The sequence below is a fragment of the Podarcis gaigeae genome (assembly GCF_964106915.1).
Source record: "Podarcis gaigeae genome assembly, chromosome: Z".
NCBI classification, from domain to species: Eukaryota; Metazoa; Chordata; class Lepidosauria; order Squamata; family Lacertidae; genus Podarcis; species Podarcis gaigeae.
The window spans coordinates 26,346,359-26,373,931 of record NC_139691.1 but is presented as its reverse complement, the minus strand read 5'-3'; the positions used below and the strand labels follow the sequence as shown (position 1 = coordinate 26,373,931).

The 27,573-nt window shown below is 43.3% G+C and overlaps 1 protein-coding gene across 6 annotated transcripts in view; it reads right to left on the bottom strand.

Moving 5' to 3' along the window:
• The window catches only part of GAB3 (GRB2 associated binding protein 3), an 87,096-nt gene that overhangs the window by 6,238 nt on the left and 53,285 nt on the right, over positions 1-27,573 (bottom strand). For 3 of the 6 annotated variants that reach the window (XM_083722280.1, XM_083722281.1, XM_083722282.1), the window contains exons 2-8: positions 25,680-25,983; positions 17,316-17,532; positions 13,027-13,499; positions 8,804-8,859; positions 7,129-7,248; positions 5,995-6,250; positions 4,345-4,426 (exon numbers count right to left, since the gene is read on the bottom strand). In XM_083722280.1, coding sequence (XP_083578406.1) covers positions 4,345-4,426; positions 5,995-6,250; positions 7,129-7,248; positions 8,804-8,859; positions 13,027-13,499; positions 17,316-17,532; positions 25,680-25,983 — 1,508 coding nt within the window. Of the gene's footprint in view, positions 1-4,344; positions 4,427-5,994; positions 6,251-7,128; positions 7,249-8,803; positions 8,860-13,026; positions 13,500-17,315; positions 17,533-25,679; positions 25,984-27,393; positions 27,552-27,573 lie in introns of those variants that run through there. The other 3 variants (XM_083722284.1, XM_083722285.1, XM_083722283.1) reach the window with 2 other exon arrangements.

Sequence of the window (27,573 nt, the reverse complement as noted above, 5' to 3'; positions counted from 1 at the left end):
GCTACTAAATGGTCAAGAAAGAAGGCGTGAAGAGAGAGATTGCATACTCACAAGCAGAACTGGAGCAGAAGCCATCTCAGGGTAAACTAGACCAGCCCTCCAGACATTCTGGACTACAATTCCCATCAGCACTTGCACAAACAGCCAATGGTCAGAGATTATGAGAACTGTAGCCCAAAATTTCTGGAGGGTAACAAGTTGGGGAAGGCTGAACATCCCAAAAGCAGATGGTGAAAAGTCTATGGAGGACTTGATTTTTTAATTGAAAAGCAGGTGCCATGAAGAATCAGCTGGAGCACAGGTATGGAGGAGGGGAAGGGATTCTTAACCCTTTCTCCTCTCACCTTCTGTCCATCTAGAATTATGTTCCTGATATTACTTCTCTCCCCAGTGTTTTGCCCCATGGTATGAAAGCAGAACATTTCTCAGAAAGTAATGTCTGAGATATTTAGGCTCAGTTAATACTGATAGAAATATATATTCCTGTGTTTTACACATAAACACACTATTTATTTATTTATTTATTTATTTATTTATTTATTTATGTGTATGTATGTATGTATGTATGTGCGAGAATGAAGAAAATAGGCTGGGGAGAAGAAGTGGAAGGAACAGGTAACAAACTTACTGCTTCTTACAACAATACTGAAATATACTGAATTAACTCTGTAGCTGCAACCAAAATTCTCAAATGGCTGCTGAAACAAGCAAGGCCTTTTTAACTAAATAGGCTTCTCCCATTGTGGGCAGAGCTAACCACCCTGGCTGAGATAAACCTCCACTTAAATACTCAGTTATGAGTTATCTGTTGCTGAAGCAACATTCACAACGGATGCCAGTTACTGCTGTTGCATTCAGGTCCTGCTTATGGGCTTCCCATAACATCCTGTAAGAACACGATGTTGAACTCTGGCCTGACCTCTTTGTATGCGCTAATACAATTTGCTCTAGCTGGAGTTTCACATGGAGCCATCCATTCCAATCCTGCATTGCCTCAACTAACGCTGCTTGCAGGAACCTGACCTCTTTTTCCATGAACCCCCTACTTTAGCCAGAATGCTCTTTCCATTGGAGTCATCCGCTGGAGCAGAACAGTTGTGAAGATAGAATAACTACATATCCACCTAATCTGGTTTACTAAGGAAACTCCCTGGGGTGCCAGGAGAAAGGCAGGAACCCCTCAAGGTAGGGATAGCCAATGTAGTGATCACCAGATATTAGGAATATAGGAAACTACCTTATACCAAATTTGAATGTTGGTCCATCTAGTTCAATACTGCCTACAATGACTGACAGGATTCTGCCCTAGTCCTACCTGGAGCTTCCAGGTTTTGGAACTTAGACCTTCTGCATGCAAAGCAGATGCTCTAAAACTGAGCTATGGCCCTTCCCCGATTTTGTTGTATTCAAACTCCCTTTAGTCCAAGTCAGCATGGCCAAAGGTCCAGGGTGATGGCAGCTGCAGTGCAACAATATCTGGAGGGCACTGCGTTGGTTATTCCTGCTCCAAAGATCACCACTGAACTTGCAAAGACATGTGCTGTCTTAAAGCAAGAATGATGCAAATCTCTCTGTTTAATTGAAGCCAATTTAATTTTCGGAAGAAAGAAAAACATTTTCTTGTCTTCTTAAAAAGCAGGGATGAGATCCACAGAATTTGTATTGAAAGTTTGTTTAGAAACTTTGCTTACAGTCTCCCTGTGGAATGAGACAATATATAAATAATTTTCCTGTAAGGAATGCTAATGTTTAAAAGAAACGTCATTAAAACTAAACAAGGTTGGGTCAACACTACATGTGAAGCACAATTTATTTGCCCATAACTCACAAAAACAGTGCAACCGAATCAGTGTATCAAATGATGTTTGCTTTGGGCTGATGTTTGTTCAACATTCACAGCTACACTACACTTGATCTTAGAAATGTCATCTTCAAGCAATAGTCAAGTCAGCTTCCTATTTATTTTTTATATTGCTAACCTTAGCATAAAATGCAAAAAGTGCAAATTTTCAGAGCAAGGATTGATTTTTCTAAAAAACTGAAATTATAAAATAGATTTTAAGAATCTATATAGGATTTTAAATATCAAGTTCCACTAAGACTTAAACAAACCTGGTTTAAAATGTTATCTGAACATCATACAAACATATTATAATTTACACACATAATAATGGCCCTTCATCAAACATAGTCTGCTTTTCTATGCAAAAAATGCTCTATTCAAAATTCTATGAACAAGAGCAAAAATATGTAATAATAATAATAATTTATTATTTGTACCCCGCCCATCTGGCTGGGTTTCCCCAGCCACTCTGGGCGGCTTCCATAGAAACCAGAAAACACTAAAATATCATACATTAAAAACTTCCCTGAACAGGGCTGCCTTAAGATGTCTTCTGAATGTCAAGTAGTTGTTTATCGTTTTGACATCTGATAGGAGGGCGTTCCACAGGGCGGGCGCCACTACCGAAAAGGCCCTCTGCCTGGTTCCCTACAGCTTTGCTTCTCGCAATGAGGGAACCGCCAGAAGGCCCTCGGCACTGGACCTCAGCGTCCGGGCAGAACGATGGGGGTGGAGACGCTTCTTCAGGTATACTGGGCCGAGGCCGTTTAGGGCTTTAAAGGTCAACACCAACACTTTGAATTGTGCTCGGAAACGTACTGGGAGCCAATGTAGGTCTTTCAAGACCGGTGTTATGTGGTCTCGGCGGCCGCCCCCAGTCACCAGTCTAGCTGCCACATTCTGGATTAGCTGTAGTTTCCGAGTCACCTTCAAAGGTAGCCCCACGTAGAGCGCATTGCACTAGTCCAAGCAGGAGATAACTAGAGCCTGCACCACTCTGGCGAGACAGTCCGCGGGCAGGTAGGGTCTCAGCCTGCGTACCAGGTGGAGTTGGTAGACAGCTGCCCTGGATACAGAATTGACCTGTGCCTCCATGGACAGCTGTGAGTCCAAAATGACTCCCAGGCTACGCACCTGGTCCTTCAGGGGCACAGTTACCCTATTCAGGACCAGGGAGTCCTCCACACCAGCCCGCCCCCTGTCCCCCAAAAACGGTACTTCTGTCTTGTCAGGATTCAGCTTCAATCCATTAGCCGCCATCCATCCTCCAACCGCCTCCAGGCACTCACACAGGACTTGTAGTTTTTGACTTGAGGTTGAGCATTATAATGACACAATAGGCCATATATTGCATATGTTGCTGTGTACATCATGAATATTTGGAGTTTGTCCACTAAACAGCATGCAAATTACTTTCCATGTCACAGGGAAACACCTTTCTTCCCAACTCTACCACTACCCTTTCCTTCTAGAAAGTTTATCTTCAAGTGAATTATCTTACACCTATGCCTTACATGGGTTTAGCAACAGAAATGATTGTTTCAGTTGCTTCCCTAAGCAGATGTGTGCATCAGGCACACAGACTAGGAACTTTGCTACATTGGCAAAGAAGAAGTGCTTTAGATGCGGTTTATGCATTCTAATACTGTGACACCAGATGGCGCTGTGGAGTTCCATTTTTACCAACCCAATTTCTCTTACAAAATTTGCAACTCGTTTAACTGAAAACACTTCTTTGATGTGTCTAGATCCAGCCTAGGTGGAATTTATGCTCCAGGATTGTATACTGGCTCTATTTAGTTGCAAATAATACATGCTGTGTTTGTTACTAGTACGGAAGCTTGTGGAGGCAGTATGTTAGAAATATAAAAGGCAGATAAACATTGGCCGTTTAAACTTGCTCTCCTTCTCTGCAAGTAAAACCACAGCTTAAGTGAATTATAGTAACATTGTTTGGGTATAAATCAGGTGTGGTGATGTCCTTTCTGGCCTCAAGACCAAAACTTAATGTGAGATTTGATGTGGCAGAAGAAGAAGAAGAAAATTTTCTTTTCTTTTTCAGTACATTATTCTGAAATAGTAGCTGAATAATAACAATGTCACATGGCAGTATGCAATGCAACAAAACAAAACAAAACAGAAAACCAAAGGGAGCAACTATGCCACCAGAAAAAGTTAAGTGTGAAAAACCCTATATGCCCTTTGACTTGGTATGCCTCTTCAAACATATTATGACATTATAGTTAAAAAATGTATTCTGTGTGTACTTATTTTGACTTACCTCTGCTTTGTGATGTGTGTATTAGGCATGAGTGTATGTGCGAGACCTGTTTGGTGAAAGAGCAGTAAGCTGTTCATTCATGAACCATACAGCACAGCAAGATACTAGGTAAATGCCCCCCATACTGAGATCCAGGGATACTATTTTAATAGTTCCTCCAACCATCTGCCAAGACCAATCTCCTAAAAAAATTGTTGGGGCAGGTTTCACACCCACTTACTAAGGCACAGTCCACGTCCTGGTTAAGGCAGCATGTTCTCGGATGGTGGAAAGGTTTCGCAGGTCCAGCGGAGGTGGTCGGACTGAAGATTTAAAGAGAGAAGACTTCTTACTGCCACAGAGCTGGCCAAGGACAGGGGCAGATCCGGTTGTAAACTTGCTGTGTGGGTAGCCGGTTACTTAACAGGATGGAAGCAGTTCCAAGAAAGGAAGTTTATGACATCAGGGGGCTCATACTGTGGACCCAGGTAGCAGAGCTTCCTTAATTTCTTTAGAGAGCCACAGTGGTGTAGTGGTTAGAGTGTTGGACCAGGACCTTGGAGGCCAGGGTTCAAATCCCCACTTGCCATGAAGCTCACTGGGTGATCAATCACTGCCACTAAGACTAACCTACCCGACATGGTTGTTGTAGGGATTGAGGAGGGTGAGAACTATGTTCTCCTTTAAAGAAAAGGTGGGATATAAGGTGGGATATAAATGCAATAAAATAAATATTCTTGCTACTCCAAAGTAGCTCACAGGCCGCAGGAGTTACTGGTCTGATCTTTCCAGGGTAACAGCACCACCCTTTTAATGATCAGGGAAGGTACTGCAATCTCATCAACACAAGCCAGGTCTGGTGATTTGAGGCGACCAGTGGGGACCTGGCTGGCTCTAAATAACTGTTGCTCCAGGCTTGGTCTAAGCATCTTGTTCACCAAGTAGCAATGAAGCCCCTCCATCTCTTCCCATCTGCAACCTGACCAACAGCCCATCCACAACCACATCTCCTGCCTCTAGTCCTTTTCCTCAACCATCTCATCTACCTCTGCATATTTATATTAACATAGTTCTGGCCTGCACTCCTGCAGGCCAGATTTTGCACAGTTCAGATACCAGTTTAGTTCCTCTGGAAAGCCAGGCCAACCTCCTGGCTTTCCAACTCCACTACTAGGACTGCAGTCCCAAAGACACCTACTTCTTGAGTGACTTCTTGAGTGACTTCTGAGAAGCCTGTAGATAACAAGTGACCCACCCAATGAACGTTGTATTTGCTCAAACGTCAGCTGTTTGTTCTGTCCTTTGCAAGGCCACCTCCAAGTTTGAGCAAATCAAATTAATCATAGGGGCCTCTGGTGGGGGTCCCTCATATACTAGTGGGTCCTCAGCCCTGGGCTTACCTCAGGGTTGTGAAACTGGATCTGGGCAGCAGATCACGTCCCCACTCCTCTGTGGGCCAGTCATCTGCCAATCTCCTGTCATCACCATGACAGCAGGTGGCCCATTTTCACATGGATCGTTTGAAATCAAACCAAGAGGGCACAGCCACAACCTGGAAAGCTTCATCAATCCCCACAAGGGTTTGCAGGTGTCATCAAATCTGATTGGCAGCACAAGCAAACCCCCATTCAGCCCAGTCCAACTTTTACTTGCTTCACACCACTCACACCAGAATTGGAAGCAGAATGCCAGTGAAGGCACTGTGGAAAACTAAAATGGGAGCTTGCAGACCTAGCCACTGTATTCTGGACATGCCCCTAGGCTGAATTTGTCCTGGACTTGTTCACTGTCCCCGATATCCACTTGCTGGACTCATCAAATCAACTCCCGAAACTCCCAAGATAAACACATAGAGGTGCTCGAAAAACAGCTTGCGGAAAGACAAGCTCACATTTCCGACGAGGCTTGAGATCCCGGTTGACCGGAGGTGGTTCCAGGTCTGTGGGGAGCTCGGGCAGAGGGCTGGAGATTTTTTCTATGCTGGCTGCAGAGCGGATAAATGTAGCTGAGCCTGGACTCATGGGAATGTAGCCGTCAGGTGTGCAGTCAGATCCCGGGATCGGTGGGGAGATGCTGGGGTGCATTGGCACGTAACTGTCCTCGGAACTATTTGATGTGCTGGAGTAGAGAGGGCTAAAACGACTTGGCTTCAGAAATAAGCACAGGGAAAGGGAAAGGGAAAGTTGGTTAACAGAAGGGTTCCAAATCAGAAATCAGGTGCCAAACCTTGGACCTATCCATCCACTCTCCCCTTTGCCCAGGATTCTCTCAGGTTCAGCCTCCTGACTAGCCTGGAGTCCTGCATCAGGAGTGAGGAGCCTGGGAGCTAAATGCAACCTTCCAGGCCTCTCTTGTATGGCCCTCATGAACAGACCCCATTTCCTGTGTGCATACCCCATTTAGCTCTGGGTTAAATTCCACCCTAATATTTTTTCAAGTCTGAAAAACGGCATACTGGAAGTTTGGATTTCTTGGGCTAACTAGGAGGAAGATGACTCACTAATAACTGTATTAGTATTATTATTGTGATGTCTTTTGTTGTTTTGTATATAATTTAAAAAATTAAAAAAAATGTCCAGTAGCAGCACCTTAGAGACCAACTAAGTTTGTTCTGGGTATAAGCTTTCATATGCATGCACACTTCTTATACCCAGAACAAACTTAGTTGGTCTCTAAGGTGCTGCTACTGGACAATTTTTTTAAATTTTATTTTGACTGTGTCAGACCAACACAGCTACCTACCTGAATCATGTATATAATCCTGAATCATGTATATAATTTGCTTTTGTGGTTTTTAGCTGCCTTACTAATGTACCATATTTAGGCAAATGCCATCGCATCTAATGCGCACCTCAGTTTTCAAAACCTTGAAACCAGAAAAGTATTTGCTGGCACCATCAAATCTAATGCGCACCCTAATTTTCAGAAAGTAATTTGGACAGAAAACGGTGCATATTACATTCGAGTAAATATGGTACATTGTTTAAATATATTTAATTTATTACGTTACTTTAGAACAACATACAGAGGAAGCTGCCTTATTGGTCCATCTTGCTTGGTATCCTCTACACTGACTGGCAGAAGCTCTCCAAGGTTTCAGACGAGGATCTCTCTCAACTCCACCTGCAGATGCCGGGGATTGAACCTGCATGCAAAGCAGATGCTTAACCACCGAGCTACATCCCTTCCATTCATACTTAAAGTGTGGAATTATTGTGATCATTATTACAATAAACTTGGTATTAATACTGTTTCATTCTGAATGTGGAATTGGCATTGTATATCTTACATCGATTCCTTTTTGTTGGTATTTGTAAACTGCCCAGAGACCTCTTTTGAAATGTGGAATGGAAAACGAATTAACACATAAATATTATGGACAGTTGGGGCTTCCAACAAAATGTTGCAACATGGAGGGCTCTTGTTTTGTATTCTACGCCTAGTCCTTCTTTCTGGACACTCCATTCCTGTCCTCTCATTGTGTGAGTCCAATTCAGATTGGGGTTATATCTATCAATCAATCAATCAATCAATCAATCAATCACCATATGTTTTTGTTGAACTACAACTCCCATAATCCTGACAGTTTAGCTAATGGCCAGGCATGATGGGACTTGTAGTCCAACCACATCTGGGGTCCGAAGGCTGAAGAACCTTGGTTTAGCTTTTACCATGTCAGTATGTATGTATGTATGTATGTATGTATGTATGTATGTAATGGAGCAATTCCTTCTCTCTCTCTCTCTCTCTCTCTCTCTCTCTCTCTCTCTCATTATCTTTGATTTGAATTTGCAACATTTTGACTGCACCATCCTTGGCAGAAACAGACAGTGGAAGGAGGACAGAGCCCTTGATATATCCTCAGCCTTATTTCATATTTTTCAATTGTAAACCACCCTCTGATCCTTGCATGAAGGGATAATTAATTGATTAATTAATTAATTAAATTATCAGCGGAAGAGCACTTGCTTTGCATGCAAAAGGCAGCAGGTTCGGTCTCCAGACATCACTGAGAAAGTATGAAACCCTGGAGAGCCACTGCCACCATACTGAGAAATAAGGCCCATTTGGTCCAATGGGGCTTACTCCCAGGTAAGTGGGCACAGAGTTGCAACCTAAACCTGTGTTTCCCAAACTTGGTTCTCCAGCTTTTGGACTACAACTCCCATCATCCATAGCTAGCCAGACCAGTGGTCAAGGATGATGGGAATTGTATAGGGCTGCCATAGGTTTGGAATTTCCTGGACATAGCCGAGATTTGTCCATCGAAAATAGTGTTCGGGTGAAATTTATGAAAAGCAACTGAAATGTCTGGGAAATCCCAGGCATTATGGCAGCCTATATAGGAAGTTTTGATTTTTTGGCGATTTTCCTAAAAAATAGGGAGGAAGAACTTAATTCTTTTTTTGGAGCTCAACTTTTGTGTCCGGATGTTCACTTTTTGAAATATGGCAACCATAGAATTGTAGTCCAAAAACAGTTGGGAGATCCAAGTTTGGGAAACCTTGGCCTAAACATATGAAAAAATGATAACTGTTATTTTGTTACATTGGATTGGGTAACCATTTATTATATATTGATCAGACAGCATAGGCTGGTTAATTTCTTGTTAATGTTCACTTCTAAAACCATGCTAAATAAGGGGGTGTGTGTGTGTGTGTGTGTGTGTGTGTGTGTGTGTAAGACAGTACTGCACTTACCAAATTCAAGCTAAGCCTCTTATCCCTGCGTCTTAGGGAATTTCCTTCCAAGTCAGCTGCAAATCAAAAAAAGAAAAAAGAAAACCCATAGCAATTTAATTAGCTGTTCAACAAAAGGTAGGTCTTAGAGGATACAATCCTAGCCTGTTGTGTGCAGTTTGAAGGTTCTGCTTTTACCTGCTCGCTATGTGAAAATGTACTTAGCCAAACATAAATAATTATGCCCAAACCTCACTATACACACCAGATTCAGATATCCAAACATCCAAAGTTTGTCCATTTCATTACCTGTTTGTGCTAAGCTGGTTGGTGACAGCCTTTTCCAGGCAGAAATCATGCAGGGAAGAAGAGAGCGAGATCAGACAAATCAAAGAGGAGGAGAGATTGAACAAATCCACTGACTTCCACTCTCTCCTGTTGTTCCGTCTTTTGCAAAGTCAGATCGAAAGCATCTCTGGGCAGAGATCCCTTTTTTGCTTGGTTTACTCTGGAGGGGAGTGTGTCACACAGCCCCCTGTGTGTGCTGAAAGGTGATATGGAAGGGCCTGTGAGGCTGTATGGGCAGGCCCTGTTCCATGCCACAGTCTCTAGCACTCAAACTACATCAGAAGGAGTTCCACTTGCATACAGTGGTGCCTCGCAAGACGAAAAGAATCCGTTCCGCGAGTCTCTTCGTCTTGCGGTTTTTTTGTCTTGCAAAGCAGGATCAGCTTTAAGCGGCTTAGCGGCTTAGCTGATAAGCGGCTTAGCAGCTTGGGAAAAAGGGGGGGAAAGGGAAAAAACCCTGCAGGAACTCGCAAGACATTTTCGTCTTGCGAAGCAAGCCCATAGGAAATTTGTTTTGCGAAGCACCTCCAAAACGGAAAACCCTTTCGTCTAGCGGATTTTCCGTCTTGCGAGGCATTCGTCTTGCGGGGCACCACTGTACTAGTGAGAGCATGGAGGGTTCTCCATTGTGAGGTGGGACATTGATGCCACACACAATATGTGCCCTGGACATTGTTGGATGTAGAAATTAACAGCAGTAACTGGGGCCAGAGGGGAGCAAGGTTGGGCATTTGCCAGGGCCTCCTAGAGCAAAATGGGGCCCCACTGCCCACACAGTGTTACCCATTCTACTTTGCACAAAGGATCCAAGAAGATCAGCCAAAGAGAATTTTCGAATTGCATGTCCAGTTCTTCTAGTTTAAGGGAAAGGGACCCCTGACCATTAGGTCCAGTCGTGGCCAACTCTGGGGTTGTGGCGCTCATCTCGCTTTATTGGCCGAGGGAGCTGGCGTACATCTTCCGGGTCATGTGGTCAGCATTACTAAGCAGCTTCTGGCGAACCAGAGCAGCGCAAGGAAACGCCGTTTACCTTTCCGCTGGAGCACTTTGATGTGCTTTCGAACTGCTAGGTTGGCAGGAGCTGGGACCAAGCAACGGGAGCTCACCCCGTCACAGTGATTCGAACCGCCGACCTTCTGATCAGCAAGCCCTAGGCTCTGTGGTTTAACCCACAGTGCCACCCGTGTCCCCTCTTCCAGGTTAGGGTGGTCAAAATCCTGGAGCCAACACAGATCAGAGCTGCAATGTAGTCAGCTAATGAGTTAAACTGCAAGTCAATTAATAAGTAAACTAATAGACAAAAGAATAAAATTGTGGGTTACCCGTCTGGAAAAGCTCTTTAAGAATATGCTGTGTGTGTGTGCACATGTCTGTGTGTTTACGTGTAAAGTAGCACACATGCTTTTAGAAAGTCTGCTTCCCCGGCAACTCAAGGCTGTTAGTGAGAATAACACTTCCAGTGATGGGTGTTTCTCTCAAAAGCTTCCAAGAACTGCACAGGACACTGATAAAATGAGCTGGTAAAAACATTCTTCAGAATTATCTGAAGGTGTGCAGAGGGCCTCTCTTCAAGGCAGAAAGACGAGATACACAGTTGTTAATAAATTAAAACAAAATAGGTTCCATACAATGCAATGTGCATATTAAAAAGCAACAGGAGTAGTAGCAGCAGTTTGTGGCTGCCAGTTTGTTTCTGGGCCCAATTCAATATCCTCACGCTAGTATTTAAAGCCCTAAACAACTTAGGCCCCAAACATCTGAGAGACCCCCTCCTTCTACTACAGGCCATTGTAGGATGTTGAGATCAGCTCAGGGGGCCCTCTGGGTAGTTCTGCCATTCTCAGAAGTTCAGGGTGGTAGCAGCTTGGGAGAGCAAATTGTCTGTGACTGCCCCTAATTTGTGGCATTCCCTCCTTAAATAGGTGTTTCTGGCACCTTCACTATATAGCTGTTGGCGAATACAGAAGCCGCACATCTTTATTCTGGCCTTTGACACCAGAGAAGAATGTTTTCAAGAGCCACCCTATTCCTGTGACTGTCATTTGTTTTAACAGCTTTTAACACTGACAGCAGCCACAAAATTAAAAGACGCCTGCTTATTGGGAGAAAAGCAATGACAAACCTTTGTTGGCAGAGACATCACCTTGCCAACAAAGGTCCGTATAGTAAAAGCTATGGTTTTCCCAGTAGTGATGTATGGAAGTGAGAGCTGGACCATAAAGAAGGCTGATCGCCGAAGAATTGATGCTTTTGAATTATGGTGCTGGAGGAGACTCTTGAAGAGTCCCATGGACTGCAAGAAGATGAAACCTATCCATTCTTAAGGAAATCAGCCCTGAGTGCTCACTGGAAGGACAGATCCTGAAGCTGAGGCTCCAATACTTTGGCCACCTCATGAGAAGAGAAGACTCCCTGGAAAAAACCCTGGTGCTGGGAAAGATGGAGGGCACAAGGAGAAGGGGACGACAGAGGATGAGATGGTTGGACAGTGTTCTCGAAGCTACCAGCATGAGTTTGACCAAACTGCGGGAGGCAGTGGAAGACAGGAGTTCCTGGCGTGCTCTGGTCCATGGGGTCACGAAGAGTAGGACACGACTAAACAACAAACAACACTGATTTTTAATTTATTATAACCCTCACTTGGATCTGCTGGTGAAGGGCAGGGTAAGGAGGAGGAGGACGAGGAGGACTTCACTTACTCTTCCTTTCAAAATGTGAATGGCCATACTAATTAAAATGTTCCTATGGTCAATTGTCTTGTCCAGCTTTTGCCTCCCTCATATTTTCCAGATGTTTCAGATTACAGCTCATAGGAACCAGTACAGCCTCCTTATTCTGCCGTTTCAACTTGGTTATCAGTCTTCTTTACTTAAGCACAGGGAGTGTGTTCATTCAACAGAATGTTCATTTCCTCACTTATTTAAGATAAAACACTCACACAATCTCAGTTTTTCCAAAGTTAAAAAACTGTTCTGGAGTGGCCCTGTGACAGACATCACAGGGAGCAAACCAATCAATATGGCTTACGGTCAGTTACAGCTGCAAGCTTATTTCATTTATCTGAGACATTTGTACCCCCAACCATTTCAATAAAATTCCAAGGTTAGCTTACAAAATGTAAATGCAGTTTGAAAAGGTACAAACAATGTAAAACAACAACAACCAGAATAAGGATAGTAACATCACCAAGAGCAGCATAAAATACAAACACACAACCCTCCCTTCAAAACCAGCAAAAATGAAAGACATCAAAACAATAATCAGCACCAGAAAAATTAATCAGTCTTCCTTTACTAAGCACTATAGCAGCAGTAGGTCCTAACTCACTAGTTGAAGACCAGTGCTACGGATAGGGATTGGGGTGGGGAGGATTTAGTTCAATCTGCATTTAAAGCCGAATTTATCAAATTCAGAGTTTCCAGAGCAATAGGAGAACCAAAACTAAGCCACCCTTCAAAATCTGAACTTCTCCCATGTTTGCAATGTGATGCAGTTCTCCAACCAAACAACGTTAAGGGCAACTGTATGTAAAAATGATAGTATTCATCAAAATAACATACAAAAATGCATTAGGATAAGAGAAATTGCTTCCAAAAATGTGCACATCAGTCAAAAATGCAGGCAAAAATGCGTTTTTTAGGATAAATATGTACCTAAACGCTGAAGAATTTTCAGGAGGATTTTTTTGACAGCAACAACAACAAAAATTCATGAGTTGCTACAGAAACATGGAGAACTGAATTTAAGATGGGAAAAACAAGAAACCTAGAGAACTCAAACTGATAATTCCTTCCATTCCCAGCTATGGAGTAAGGGTGGAAATTATACAAACCAGGGACGGTCAAATGAGCTCAGGAAGGCCAACTCTTAACAGACAAGACCATTCACATCCTTACCTCTCCAACTTCTCATGCTGTCCAATCCAGACAAGGAGATTCTCCTTGGCACCAATGCCCCTTGAGCACACGAGATCCCAACGTGTCCATTCTGAAGGACCCCACTGGATGGCTCTTCAGCCCGTTTGTCTGTGAAGTGGGTTGGCTTAGGAGGCCTTGGTGGTGGTGTATTGCCCAGAACATCAAGTTCAGTAATGCCATAGGAAAGAGCACTCGGGCTTTTATCAACCATTAAGGTTGGTGTCAAGGGAGGTCCTGAAAGTGGGGAGGAAGAGGAGAAATCACTAGAAGGGGGACCGCTTGAATCTGCATTCTTGAGAAGAGCACCATGACCCATTGCCTGGGGCATCTCTTGCAGCAGGATGCCAGAAGGCTGTAGATAAAGTGAGGGCTGAGATGCCACAAAGTCAACAAAGACATCGTCTGATGAAGTCTGCTCCAGGGATCGGTCAGAATTGGACCAGCTGTGGCACCTGAAAGGAAAAGAAAAGAAAAATAGTATAGGTGTTACTTATGTTGCAGAACATAGGAACAGTGGTGGCCAGTACCCATTGGTCACTGGTAAGGTGGAAGGAAGGAAGAGCAGCAACAATCAACGAAAAGCAAAGCCACTCCGTGACTGGTTGAAAGTAAGAATGCAGTCAGCTGGGTGTAGGTTGGGTGACGGTAAACTGAGATTGGTGAGGCAGTGCCCTATTTTCCCTACCATGGGATAGGAAGTTGCCTTACCTAGCTCAGTACTGCCTCATTATATAGTTTCCATCGTTGGCTGCAGACATACCTTTATATTTGTGTGATGTTTGTGAGACTGCTTTTATTGTTGGATGTACATTTATCTGGTTTGGTTTCAATGTTTTACTGGATTTTATAGGATACAAATATGAATACTAATACCATTTTTATTATTTATATGCCACCCATCTGCATGGGTTGCCCAGCCACTCTGAGCAGCTTCCAGAAAAAGATAAAAACACAATAAAATATCAAACATTTAAAACTTCTCTATATAGGGCTGCCTTTATAAGGCTTCTAAAAGTCATACACTTATTTATCTCCTTGACATCCGATGAAAAGGCATTCCACAGGGCAGGTGCCACTACTGAGAAGGCCCTCTGCCTGGTTCCCTGTAACTTGGCTTCTCGCAGTGAGGGAACCGCCAGAAGGCCCTCGGCGCTGGACCTCAGTGTCCGGGTGAAACAATGGGGGTGGAGATGCTCCTTCAGGTTGTAACCCACCCAGGGACCTTGTGGTGAAGCGCAGGTAAGAAATCTCTTAACTAAGCAAACCAGTGAATATGAGAAAGGGGGAAAATGTGCTTTTGCTTTCCTTCTTCCTGAATTGTTCAGGGAGGATGAGGGTTTTTTAAATACAAAAAATGTAAAGAGGACACATGCCCTAATTCTTCCCAGGATATTTAGTGTAAAATGGGGCTTGAGCAGCCCAATTTAATCTTCTTGTGCTCATCTTCATTCCACTCTTCCCTCTTTTTTCCAACCAATACTTCAAATCATGATTAAATTATTTTGGTTAGTGTGCATGTTTTTTGTGTTTTTTTAAAAAAATATTCTATTTTAGTCCACATTCACAGCATACATTGAAAGTGCTGTGATACCACTTTAACAATTCTGGATTCCCTCAAAGATTCATGGAAACTGACATATGTTATGGGTGCTGAGAGTTCTTAGGAGACCCCTATTCACCTCACAGAGCAAAAATTCTCAAGAGTTCCATGGGAAGAGGGATTTGATTGTTAAACCACATATTGCGGTTTTGCTCCAAAGAGAATAGCATCTCTTGGGAATGAATGGGAAAAACTGCTTTGGAACTTCATCAAGCAATCTGAAATTTATGGTTCTGACATGCCTTTGGATATATATGCTAATTGTGGTTCTTGTCTGATGAATGATTATGGAATTCACTGTTGATGTTGATAACAAAAAATTAAGTTGCATAGTTGACTTGTTGGTTCTGCCCCACCCCCACCCCAAATGTCATTGCAATCTAGATGGACATGAGGGATGCACATTCTTATCTTGTCAAAATCTCCAAATACTGCTTTAAACATCCCGTTCCCACTGCTGGATAGCTCTGCATTCTGCTTAGTTTGAGGTGGTTGGTGGAATATGAGGTCAATTCTGAGAATAACAACCCTATTTCATTTCCAGAATTTGCTGAAAAACATGGTATGAACATTTTTAATATAGTGATTTCATACTTGCCTGGTGGGGAGTGGAAGGATTTGTTTTTCATCCCACAAGTTTTTGTTTAATTTTTACTTTCCTCTAAACAGTATCAGAGTTAAAGGACAACAAAGTACTTAGTTTTGTTTTAGCCTTTGTGCTAAAACTGAGGCATCGACTCTCATTGATTTACTTAACTCTCACTACCATTGAAATAATTGTGATTCCAGAGTGCTTAATTTTGTTTTGTGTCCTAAATTATCCCCCACCCCTTTATTCTATTCATTTCTACCTTGCCTTTCCAGGAAAGCTTTTAGGACAAGCCATTGAGGAGAACATTTTGTTGACTACAATATAGAGGAGTAATTTTATTTGTAGGGGCAATTATGTTGTTCTCTTGTGGATGCATTTGTGGTACTCATGTTATTGTTACAGCCATCGTTGAAAACAAAGTAGATATTGACTTGAAGAGGCACTCTGGAGGGCTTTTTCGGTTTCAAAATATTCAGCATCTGATTGCCGTTTTAAGCACAAAGAAGAAATTTGGGGATTATAGGTCAGGTTGACTTTTATGGCTTCCTGCATTTTTCTTTCAGTGGAAACACGGGTAGCTGTCTCCCCACCAAAGCAAGAACAGAATGTGATGAGGGAGCCGGAAGGGTAGGACTGTTCTTTCTTTTGGGAAAATTTACAACTGGAATAAGGAACTAATGCCTTCAGGTGTAGAGGGCTCTGTCTCATTGCCATTGTGGAATTTTACTTCAACCACCAACCTAGGTGACAAGCAGGAGAAGAAATGGGGAATTACAGGCACTTTTAGCTGGTTCCTAGGATTCTCATACCCCTCTACACACTTCTTGAGCACTTTTACTGATTGGAATATGTCCTCTAACTGAGATGCCTTTCCCATGCCTGGATGGAGAGATGTGTATGTTGTGCGTGTGTGTGTTGTACAAAGTCACATCTATTGCTTGCTTCAGTGTTGGCCACTCCCACTTTTGCCTCTGGCCATGCCCACCACTGGCATACCCAAGTAGGGATTGGGCAAGACTGACTGCAAACCTTAAGAGCCGTTGCCAGCCATGTTGAGAGTACTGAGTTATATGGTCCAATGGTCCAATGGTAAGACCATTTCCTAGAATTATAAAAACAGAAGAGGCTATCTAGGCTGTGTATACCCATGCATTTAAATCACATTACTCCCCCCACCACAAAATCCTGGTACCTGTAGTTTGTTAAAGGTGCTGGCAATTGTAGCCCTGGGAGGAGTAAACTACGCTTCCTATGAATCTTTTCTAGGGAAGCAGAATGAGCTTGAAGTGCATGGTGTGTATGCAGCCCTGGATTTCCCGCACCCTTACTAAAATGTAGAAAGAGCTGCACGTACAATGGGTCTGGCCCATTGGCCAATGAAAAACATTCTGAAAAATACTTAGCAATGCAACCATGTGGAGAAATATTAACATCAACTTGACAGAGTTGGCCCTACGATGCAAAGGGAGGCAGCTACCTAAGGCCTCAGATGCTAAGAGGCAGAGAGCAGGCAGAGCTATGTGCCACATAGCTTGCCCTGTGCCTCCTAAGCTAGCTTTATGCCCTCAGGTGTGGAGGGCTCTGTGTCATTGCCATGGCTGAATCTTACTTCAGCCACCAACCTAGGTGGCATTCCCATCATACAATCAAAGCACTATGATAACACAATCATGGCTTCCCTCAAAGAATTTTGGGAGCTGTAACTCTGTGAGGGGAATAGGGATCTCAGCACTCTTAATGAACTACAGCTCCCAGAATTCTTTGGGGGAGGTTGTGACTGTTTAAAGTGGCACCATAGAGCTTTAAATATAAGGTTTACATATGACCACAATTTATGGGCTTATGTACTTCTATGTGCTAAGTCCCCTTAGACCCAAACTTCCTTTGGGAATAACCCTGTTTTGCTCCCCAAAACTGAAAGGCACTCAACCTTCCCCACTGGCCTCCAGATGTTCTGGACCACAACTCACAGCAGCCCCAGCCAGGACACGGTTGCTAATGGGAGTTGTACTTGAGCAACATCTGGAAGGCCACAAGGTTGGAGGAAGGTTGTATCAGAGAGAGTTATGGTGATACCTGACATGACTGAGTTTTCCGGTCTCACAGTTCGATAAGAACAGATAGTCAGGAAGGAAGACAGACTCTGACTCGCTTGCTGTCTCCTCTGCAGCAGAAGCATCCGCAGCAGCTTGGTCGGCCAAAAGGGAAGGGTCTGCAACCCTCAAGGCGTGGGCAGAGGCGGCTGGTGAAGGTTGCGGGGAAGTGGTGGTGTGGGAGAGGCTGTCTCCGGAATCTGTGACAAAGGAAAGAAAAGGTTATAAGTTGACGGTGCTTGTCAGGAAGTCAGTTTGGCCTTGATCCTGTAAGGGGCTTGATTCTTTCCAAGGAGTGCAGTGAAGGATTTGTGGCCTATACTAATTTCTTCATTGTTTACCTTCTGTCCGTCCAGGGTTGTTGGAACAAAGAGTAAATCTACAGTACTGAGGAAGATGAGGTCAGCACTGGAAGAAAGCCTATGTGCTGTGGCCAAATTGGACTGAAACAATCAGTACTGGTGTATACCTGGGTTTCTGTTGTTTTCTTCAGGGCCAACATTTAAAAGGAGGTTATAAATAATCTCGACTTAAAAGAAAACTTAATTTAAGGGACGTGTTCACAACATGGATAAAATGGAATGTTTTCAATAGCTTTTTAAAACAGTTTTTTTACTGATAATGTTATTATTTTCTTCTTTACATAAATCATTTTGAGTTTTTAAAGGATTTTTCTTTTACAGTGTGTGTGTGTGTGTGTGTGTGCGCGCGCCACACAGCTGTATTTATAATCAACCAATGGACTCATACAGTTGCAGCATTTGGAAACCCATGCAGAATTTCAACACATTTTGGTGGAGTGGGGTGGGAGAGAGAGATGGGCCTTGGAGAATACTAGCTTTGGGGTGTTTGTTATTATCACAAATGAACTTTGAGTTGATGAGATTTTATTAATGCCAAAAAGATACTACAGCAAAAAAAGGAAGATAAGCCAGCTATAATATTTTAGGCTGGTGTTAAAAGATAACATGGCTATCCACTTGGGTAGCATTCTGCAGGACTCCTTAAAGTCCCTCAAATATCAGAAGCCTACTTAAGGAAAGGCTTTCAATGTGGTTGCCTCTATTCTGCGGAACAGCATCCCTTTTGAGATACAACAGACAGCCATTATCTGCATTTTCCTAAAACAACTGGAGACATTTTGGTTTCGACAGGCTTTTCCAGATGGATGAAAATGCTGGGTGTCTTTTTGTATGGTATTTAAACTTAGCTTCAGAGGGGTTTTGAGGGGGGTTAAGCACTGCTTCAAAAACTATTTCTGCTTTCTTATTATTCTGATTGACTGATTATTTAATTTCTAAATAATTTCAAGATGCATGTAAATTGCCTGAAGACATATATGTAAAAGGCAATTCACAAATAAAATAATATTTCACACTGTGTATTTTTTGCTCTATGTATTATTCTAACAATTAAAAAAAAGTTATAAAAAGGCTGCTTCCCCAACCTGTGCGGAGGGTGGTAAGAATATACTCAGACAGCCCCCTCCAAGCCCCTAATATGGCCATACCACCGCCACTGCTTAAACAGCAGTATGCAACCCAGTCTTGACAACAACAACAACAATTATTGATATTTAAAGTCACATTTTTCCACTATGGATAGCCACCAAGTGTTTACATTAAAGAGAAGCTCAGCTTCTCTAACCCATAAACAGTTATCTGGGAAACGAGGCCAAGATATTATCTAACGCAACATTTCCAAGAAGCAAAGTGTTTATACTGCGGGAAGACAAACTGTAGTCTACAAAATGTACAGCCAAACACTTCCCACAGACAGGTGTTCTGCATGGTCCTTTTCAAACCACCTGAGAAACACAGAGGCGGTAAGACAAGCCAGCCCCTCCCAGCCTCTGTGTGGATAAGTGGAATTTGCAATTTAAAAGAGGGATGGGGTAGAATGGAGGGGTACCGAAAACAAAAAATGGGGAGTCAGATTGGACTGGTATCAACTCATGGGGTGGGACCACTATTCAGTGACAGAACACCTGTGTTGCATGCAGATGATTCCAGCTTCAACCGCCAGCATCACCAGGAAGGGCTGGGAAAGACTGCCAGACTGAAACCCTGGAGAGCTGCTGCCAGTCAGTGTAGACAATACTAAGCTAGATGGATCAATGGTCTGACTCACTATAAGGCAGCTTCCTATCTTCCAAAAAAGGGGCAAGGGAACAAAATATTTGTTCAAGTTGCAAAATCAGGTTGCCTTTCCCCATAAGACCAGCAGATGGCAGCATTTTTGTTCTACATCCAAGCAGTTCCATCAAGATTGATCTGTTCTTAGGATACCACTTTTGTGTATTTACTACCCGGCAAGGTGTCATTCTAAAGCTTTTGCAAGATCTACATCTATTTCTATAAACAGCCACACACTCAAGTGCATGCTTATTGATTAAAGCAAAGGAAAACTCATGCATGCATTTACATTATGTCTACAATGAAAGCCTACACATTTTAGAAAAGCCACTTAAATCTTACTGTTAAATGAGTCATGGACCAATTTGGAACACAAACAGCTTTTCAGATACAGAGTTCATCTGATGCATAGAAATGGGCAGTGCTGCTGCCAGCAATGCTGCTTCCAAAAAGGTTGCAAGATCAATATTCGAAACTATCGGGGTTACTGCTAAAGGGAGATGGGTGTTGTGTCCTCTGGAAGTGCCTTCTTGTCTGGCAATGCCACTGCCATTCTTGCAGAATCAGCTTAACTAGAAAGTGTTGGAAGTCCTCGCTGCACCTTAAAGTGGCATTTTTGAACAAGTATGTAATAGAATTTGCAGACGATACTACGGTGTAATTAATGACCCACTGGATAAAATGGCCTCTATTTTGCAAAATCAATCTTCCTGCACATGTCCCAGGCCAAATCTGGCATGAAAGGTCACATATTCTGGGACAAGAACTCATACCACCAGAAACTGGTGCAGTTAGAGCCAGACTAGAAGGCCTAGGTACCCACCTTACTCAAGCAGCCTGGGTGCCCTCCTCCCCAAGCAGCCAGAGGCTAGGGAACTGGCAGCACCAAATGGTCCTGTACCAGGAAGCATGGGCGTAGCCAGGACTTTTGTTTGGGAGGGGCAGGGCTGATGTCATTGGTCAGTTAGTTAAGTATTTCTATTGTTTTACTTGGTCGGGGGGGGGACAGCTGCCCCTACTGCCCCCCTTTGGCTATGCCCATGCCAGGAAGTGAAGTGCTGCTCACTGTCCCCAAGGCTGCAACTGTTCACCATTTTAAACTGAATCATTTCCAACCCCAGGGTGAGAGTGACGGTAGGCTCAGCCAATCGGACACCATATTTTGGGGGCGGGGGGATGGACCCAATAAGCATACCAGAGCAGCAAGGGGACAGCCATTCTCTAATTTGGTAATGGGGAGGGGGGCCATTTATTTATTTTATTTCATGGAATTGATGCACTGCTTGATTGCAAAATGTATATATATGTTTATATATAAATAAATAGGCTCATTGTGCTTCCCAACCAGCTGATAGAATAGCATCTTCAAAGGGATCAAGGTTGTTATCTGATTACTGGGGGCGGAGAGGGTAAAGTGAAGGGAAAAAGGGGTTTAAGCTACCATTCTGTGTGTGAGGGGGGAGGTCTGGTGTGGGGGGAGTTGATCTGCTGCTTTTCAGAGTGCAATGCTGCCTGTCACTGCCCTTTCATGCTCCAACATGGGAACTAGTAAGTAAACCAAAATAGTAACAACAAAACAAAACAAAAATCATTAGATCTCCAATGATCTTTCATTGAAAGGAAACCCAAAGCACCACCCTTGGAAAATCACACTGCTCAGGGAAGCAGGGAGCACAATGCAATATGTCTTCTGAATGACATATCATTGCTGGACGTTTTGTGCATTGTGAGCTCTTTTTGCAATTACTGGAGGGAGGGGGCAGCACATCAATTAAAAATCTCTCCAACCTGTGCTCTCTCTTCAGGCGCTGGCCCATTTGGGGAGTGCCGGAGTTAAGATGGATTTCATCCATCTGCTCCAACTGTCCTGGAGCCCTTGTTAATAGTGATAGGGTTTCTAATGGGCTGTGTGATCCTTGAAGATAAACCTCAGTGACATTCAGATAAAACTGGCAAGGCTAGAATCCAAATCTCTGGAGAGAACTCAGACTCAGGCAAATGAAGCTGCCCACTGAAGGGAAGAAACAAGAATCCCTCGATTTGCATAATTTATTGTAAGCCATTTTGCATCTCCCAGGGAAGCAGGTAGAAAACATCCTTTCCCAACCTGGCACCCTTTGGGTGTTTTGGACCACGACTCCCATCAGTTGTGATGGCAGGTGATGATGGGAGTTGTAGTCCAAAACACCTGGACAGTATTGTGCTGAGTAGAGTGTGTGAGAGAGTTATTTTATAATACTTGTATTCAGACCATTGAATTTTCTGCAAATGGTCTGAGCACATTTGCAGAAGCTGACACTGAAAATGACTATGCTTATCTGAGGACCAATGTATACAAAATCACAGCAAACTGGAGTCTGGGATTAATGCAATGAGAAGTAGTTATCTTCCCAAGCCATTCCGAGCCAGCAAATCCTCTCTACCCACCTCCCCTCTTTCACCTCCCTTCAACAAACCCCTTGCCTTAACATTCCATAGCCAAAGCCCGCCTTCCCCAATGTGGCATCCCCTCATTCAGGATGTTCTCCCTATCCCTAACCACTTGCACAGTCTGCTGTTGTTCTTGGAATAAACAAATAAATGAAAATTAAAACTGGTGATATATGATTCTTCAAGTATATAATCAACAGGGGCTGCCCCCCAGCTTACATTGCTCACCAACCCCACTCCTCAACCCTCTTGCCAATTCCCCACCCTGCCCCTTTACACCTCACCCAAAACCCTCACAGCTCTTTCAAACTCCCCATCCCATCGCAACTCCTCTGTGTGTCTCCATCCTTCCTTCATCCAAACTGCTGTTGTTTAAAATTGCCATTTTAAAATCTGGCTCTCTCCCACCCCCCACATCCCCTACCCTGTGATCTGGCACTCCAAATCCTCTAATGGTGGCTGCGTAATGACAGCATTAACTTTTTATGTATATAGGAAGATAAAAACAGCACCCATGCGATTGTGAACATAGATATTTAAAAAGGCAAAAAAAAAACCACAAAAAAAACCACCAGAAGCAGGGAAGGAAAATCAGTGTTGGCTGTAAAGGGAGGGAGGCCATATGAAGAATAGAGCAAGCTCATATAGCAGGGATCAGCTAATGGGCTGTAAGTCTGGTCTCAGATTTATGTACATCTGGGGCAAGTGTTTTGAATGTATTCTGGAAGGGGTATTATATGCAAATGAGCACTCAAATTATGATAGAGTTGGGTTCGTTTGTTTGCTTGCTTTTTAAAAGCTTCTACTAACAAATGCTCCCAGTCTCTAAGGTCAACATTTTGGGGAAGGGGAAAGAAACTGGCAGATGCTCTACCATTGATCATCCATCCCTGAGGTGAGTTTACAGTGATTTCATTAGGAATCTCAAAGATTCTTACACCCGTCAGTAAATAAATTTTGACATGAACAGTTTAAGGCAACACACAGCCCTCCAGATGCTGTTGGACTTCCAACTTACATCAGCCCCAGCCAGCATTGCTAATGGTCAGAAATAACGGGAGTTGTAGTCCCACAAAGTATTGAGGCATCACGTTGGGTATCCAAGGCTTAAGGGGCTGAACTGCTTAATGACGTGAAAGCAAACCCACTTTTCAAATGAGTGGCAAAGGACTTCCTCTTTGAGAGCCTATGACTTGCTGGTGGAGTAAGTGTTAGATACTTTGGAGACAGAGGTGAGGCCAAGTCTTGCAGGAAGCTGAACTGTCAACATGGACATACCCAAGGAAGAAGTACCTTGTTCAGAAATCACAACCTTGAAACCATGGTCTGAGCAATGTGGGCTCACAAACACTTTCCGTCCTCTGTCTCCTTCACTTCCTTGCTTTTGATAACAAACTAGTTCTCTGGTGCCACACAAGATTACTAAATATTAAGACAACACCTTTTCCAATTATTTTACACATTTCTCCTCCGAATACTTTAATGACCTTGTTTGCTTTTTGTATTCTGGTTGCTGGGTTTGTTCATGGATATTTGATGTTTTCCAGTTTCCAGTTTTGTATTTTGTTGACTATAAGCTGCTTTGAGGGCCGCTAAGGCGCAGGAAAGCAGCACATAGAGTAATTAGAGTCTGAAAGTTCCCCCTCCCAACAAATATTATACCCGAGGGAAAAGGATCAGGATCTTGTCAGCAGGTTGGATTCTGATCTCCCCGACCCAATACAGGCCATTTTTAGGGGCTCCTGTTCATTCCTTGGCAGCTATGGGCTACAGCCAATGTTAGTCCTATTCAAGAGTAGTCCCACTGAAATTAATGAACATGGCTAGCTTACATGCAGCTAATCCACAGCAAATGCACAATGTCTCTGAGAAACAGACAGCAAAAGTCACACAGAGTAAAGGGGCAGAAAGTTGATCTCCAAGGCTCAGAACTGGCAAGCACTAATTCCTCTGAGTACTCTCTCCAGCCCATTAGCAAATGCTCTTTGCAGGGAGAGCAAGTGAGAATACGAAAGTGTCCCTTTGGGCTGTGCCGACATCTGAAGCCAGGCTCCAAGGACAGAAGCCGGTGGCCTTCTGCACATTTTCCTAAGAGCCTAGTAATAAAATTGAGGTCCATTAAAGGCACATGGCAGCATCTGCAGACCATAAATTATGTATGTCCGTTTTCTATGGAGGGAGCAAAGAGATTCTATGTTTGTTCTCATTCTCCCCCCTCCCCCTTCTCTTCCTCCTGCTCCCTGCTCAGCAATCAAGGCAGCAGTCTGCTTTCACCATCAGAATAAAGCTTTATTTGATAAGCTGAAGCACTAATTGGGAAAAGAAAAATCACTGAAGCTTGCACATATGACTACAGAGCAAGATAGGAGAGTACATGATGTATATACTGGAGACCCTTGAAGTACCTCAATTTTTATGATGCATAGGAAGCTACCAGACTCATAAACCTCTGGTCCATCCTGCCTGGACTACTGTAATGAACTGTATGTGAAGCTGCCCTTTAATACCATCCAGAGACTGCAGCTAGTGTAAAATGTGGCTGCCAGGTTGGTAAGTGGGACAGCCCAATGGAACCATGTGTCACTCAGAGCACTGCACTGGCTGCCAATGAACTAATTCAAGGTATTAGCACTAGCACACAAGGTCCTGCATGGCTTGGGGCTAAAGTACTTAAGGGAGCCCCTTCCCCAATATCAGCCAGTTATACCTGCAACCACAGTGGGAATGGCTGTAACTCTGCTTTGCATGTATAAAGTCCCTGGTTCAATTCTCAGCATCTCCAGGTAGGGCTGGGAGAGTCCCCGTCGGAAATCCTGAACCACTGATTATCAATGTAGACAATACTGAGCCACATGGACCATTGGTCCGACATATTTTGAGGCAGTTTCATATGTTCCAGAGCTTCTTAAGGCACAGATGGGGATACTGTGATCCGCCAAAAAGGTTGTTAGACTTCAGCTCCCATCAGCTTAGCCAGCACTGCCAATGGTCAAGCCTGATGGGAATTGTAGTCCTGCAAATATTCAGAGGGTTCCCCATCTCTTCCCTGTGGCATGCCTGCTACTCAGCAATTCTTTTGCCATGCAAATATACTGAGCTACAGCTATGTTGGCTGATAATATAAGCTGAGGATTCTAGCAACCCATCCCCTCAATCAATAAATACATTGGGCTAAATGCATCTGACGTTAAGCTGCGTCCTCAAAGTCTAAAAGCAAATTAAAGTGGTATATAGATTTGGTATGTTCCAGTGATAACATCAGAAAACTGGCTTTTAGTTTCCCCTTTTTTTCTTTTAAGGAACACTGAAACATTTATCGTAATCAACAAGCCATCTGCAAGATGATTCATTCCCAGGCATGCGGCATAAAAATGAAAGTGCACACTGCAAATCTCTTGGAGAATTGTGACTGGAAAACCTGCCTCTTTAAAGGGAGTTCTCTCCCAAAACTGGTGCCTTCCAGAGGTTTTGAACTGGGGCTGATGGGGTTTGTAGTTCAAACTATTTGGAGGACCCCAGGTTGTGAAAGCCTCTTTCAAGATTTTGGTGCTTGCTTCTCTAAATTTCAGACAAAAGCAGATATATTTAAAAGTGGTTTTGGTCAGGGAAACTTTTACAAACATGTTCCAAAATACAAGATTCAAAAAACTTGAGAGGTGGGGAGGAATGCTCCCTTCATAGGTATGCAAAATGCTTCAACATGGTCAGAGACTTTCTCCAACCAAGCTGTGATCCATTTAAGATATTAGCAGTGAATGAACCATCCGTCTTTCCATTCCTACCTGTTCCATCTTCCAAATGTCCGAAGTTGCAGATTTGGGTGATGTGGTGGACCCAAGCCTGCATTTCCTCCTCCGATTTGGCCACCAGGTAGAAGGTGCGGTAAGTCGTTTTCACAATAAAAACAAAGTTGTTCTGGAATTCTTTCTTGATGAAGCTCGAGCCCGAGTGCTTCACCACCTCACATTCATTCAGGTCGATCACCCGGATGGGTTTTTTGGAATGGCTGTTTCGGTAATACTCCAGGACATCAGGGTTTCCACTCATTCGCCCCTGGCGCAACACGAACCAGCGCTTTCGCCAAGCCTGAGAAAAAAATAGCGAGAAGGAAGGTAATGTGTGTCTGCCAAAATAATTTAAATAGGAAAATATTCTGGAATTTCCCCCCTATACAGATGAGCATAATTTGCATCATTTACATCAGAAAAGATTCAAGGCTGCATCAGAAATTTCTTTTTAGTTATAAATAAAAACAAAGAAGGATTGAAAGAAAAAAGGAACATGTGAATAATAATGATAATACTCCTATCAACTCACATTAATGATACATAACCACCAGTATTGTCCATCTTAAGTTAACATAAGACCTCCAGATGTCAAAATAGGTATCCACACAGAACTGATTTTTCCTCTCCCGCACAAGACACATCATATGGGGACTTCTGCACAGGAAAAATGGCGGGCGTCACGGCAGCGAGCAGCTCCTGAAGCCAGCCAGAGCCAACTGCGCTACCAGGCTAGCTCCGGGCTGCTAAGGCTGCCACTGCCACGTTTCTGAGGGACAGATTTGCAAATCTGGGGACATTCCGGGGAAGGAATTTGTCCAGGGACAGTCCCCAGGAACCGGGGACATCTGGTAACCCTACCTCAGAAATGTGTGCAAACTGTAAATATGCAGGTTCCTATCACATATAGCATATGCTAACAATTGAAAAGGCCTGTTTTGTTTTATTTTATTTTTGGATTTCCAGGTTTACAAACAACAGCAAAGAAAACAATTAAGATATAATCAATAAATCCCCTTTGACTTCCCTCCTCCTCTTTTGTGGATCCTTATGCCAATATTTTCTCCTGCATCTCGTCTGTTACTCCAATTTTATCAAATCTTTAACTAATCCATAATTCAACTTTTAGCTACAAGTGTCATATTAGTCCTACTAATGATTTTATGTGTTTACAGTAGTTTTTTAAATACACTGTGTACTTTCCCCATTCCTTATTAAAATTTAAATCTTCCTGATTCCTAATTCTTCCAGTCAGTTTTGCCATTTCAGCACCGTACATCAGTTTTATCTGCCATTCTTCCTTGGTAGGGACTATGTTTTCTTTCAATCTCTGAGCTAACAAAATCTGGGCAGCTGAATAGTCTCTTCAGGTCACAGGATTTCAGGAAATGGCTGTTATGTGCCATGATCCAGAGGTTAGTATGGGATCATCAAGCAAAGAGAACCATGATTTTCAGAGAGAGGGGAGAGATATGTCTTTTGTGGGCTGTGCCCAGCCCAAATGAGCATCATCTCTCTCATCAACCCAAAGTTCTCTGTGATGGGCCAAACATTTGGAAAGGGTGCATCAACTTTACCACAGGGGAGGGTGGACTATGGACAACCCAGAACAGAGCCAACTCCAGGTTTGATGAAGCTCTCAGCAAAAGCTCCCTCAAATTTGCCCCCCCCCCCCAAAAAAAATCAGTGGCCTTGGTCCTATATTGGCAACCTTGCAGCAGGCAGCATTGCCGCAGCAAGTCACTTCTGGAACTACAGTAGAATATACTGCAAGCTTTGTGATGACAATGACAACGACAACAACTTATATGCAGCCAATCTGACTGGGGTGCCTCAGCTACTCTGGGAGACTTCTGGTAAATTATAAAACCACAGTAAAACATCGCACATT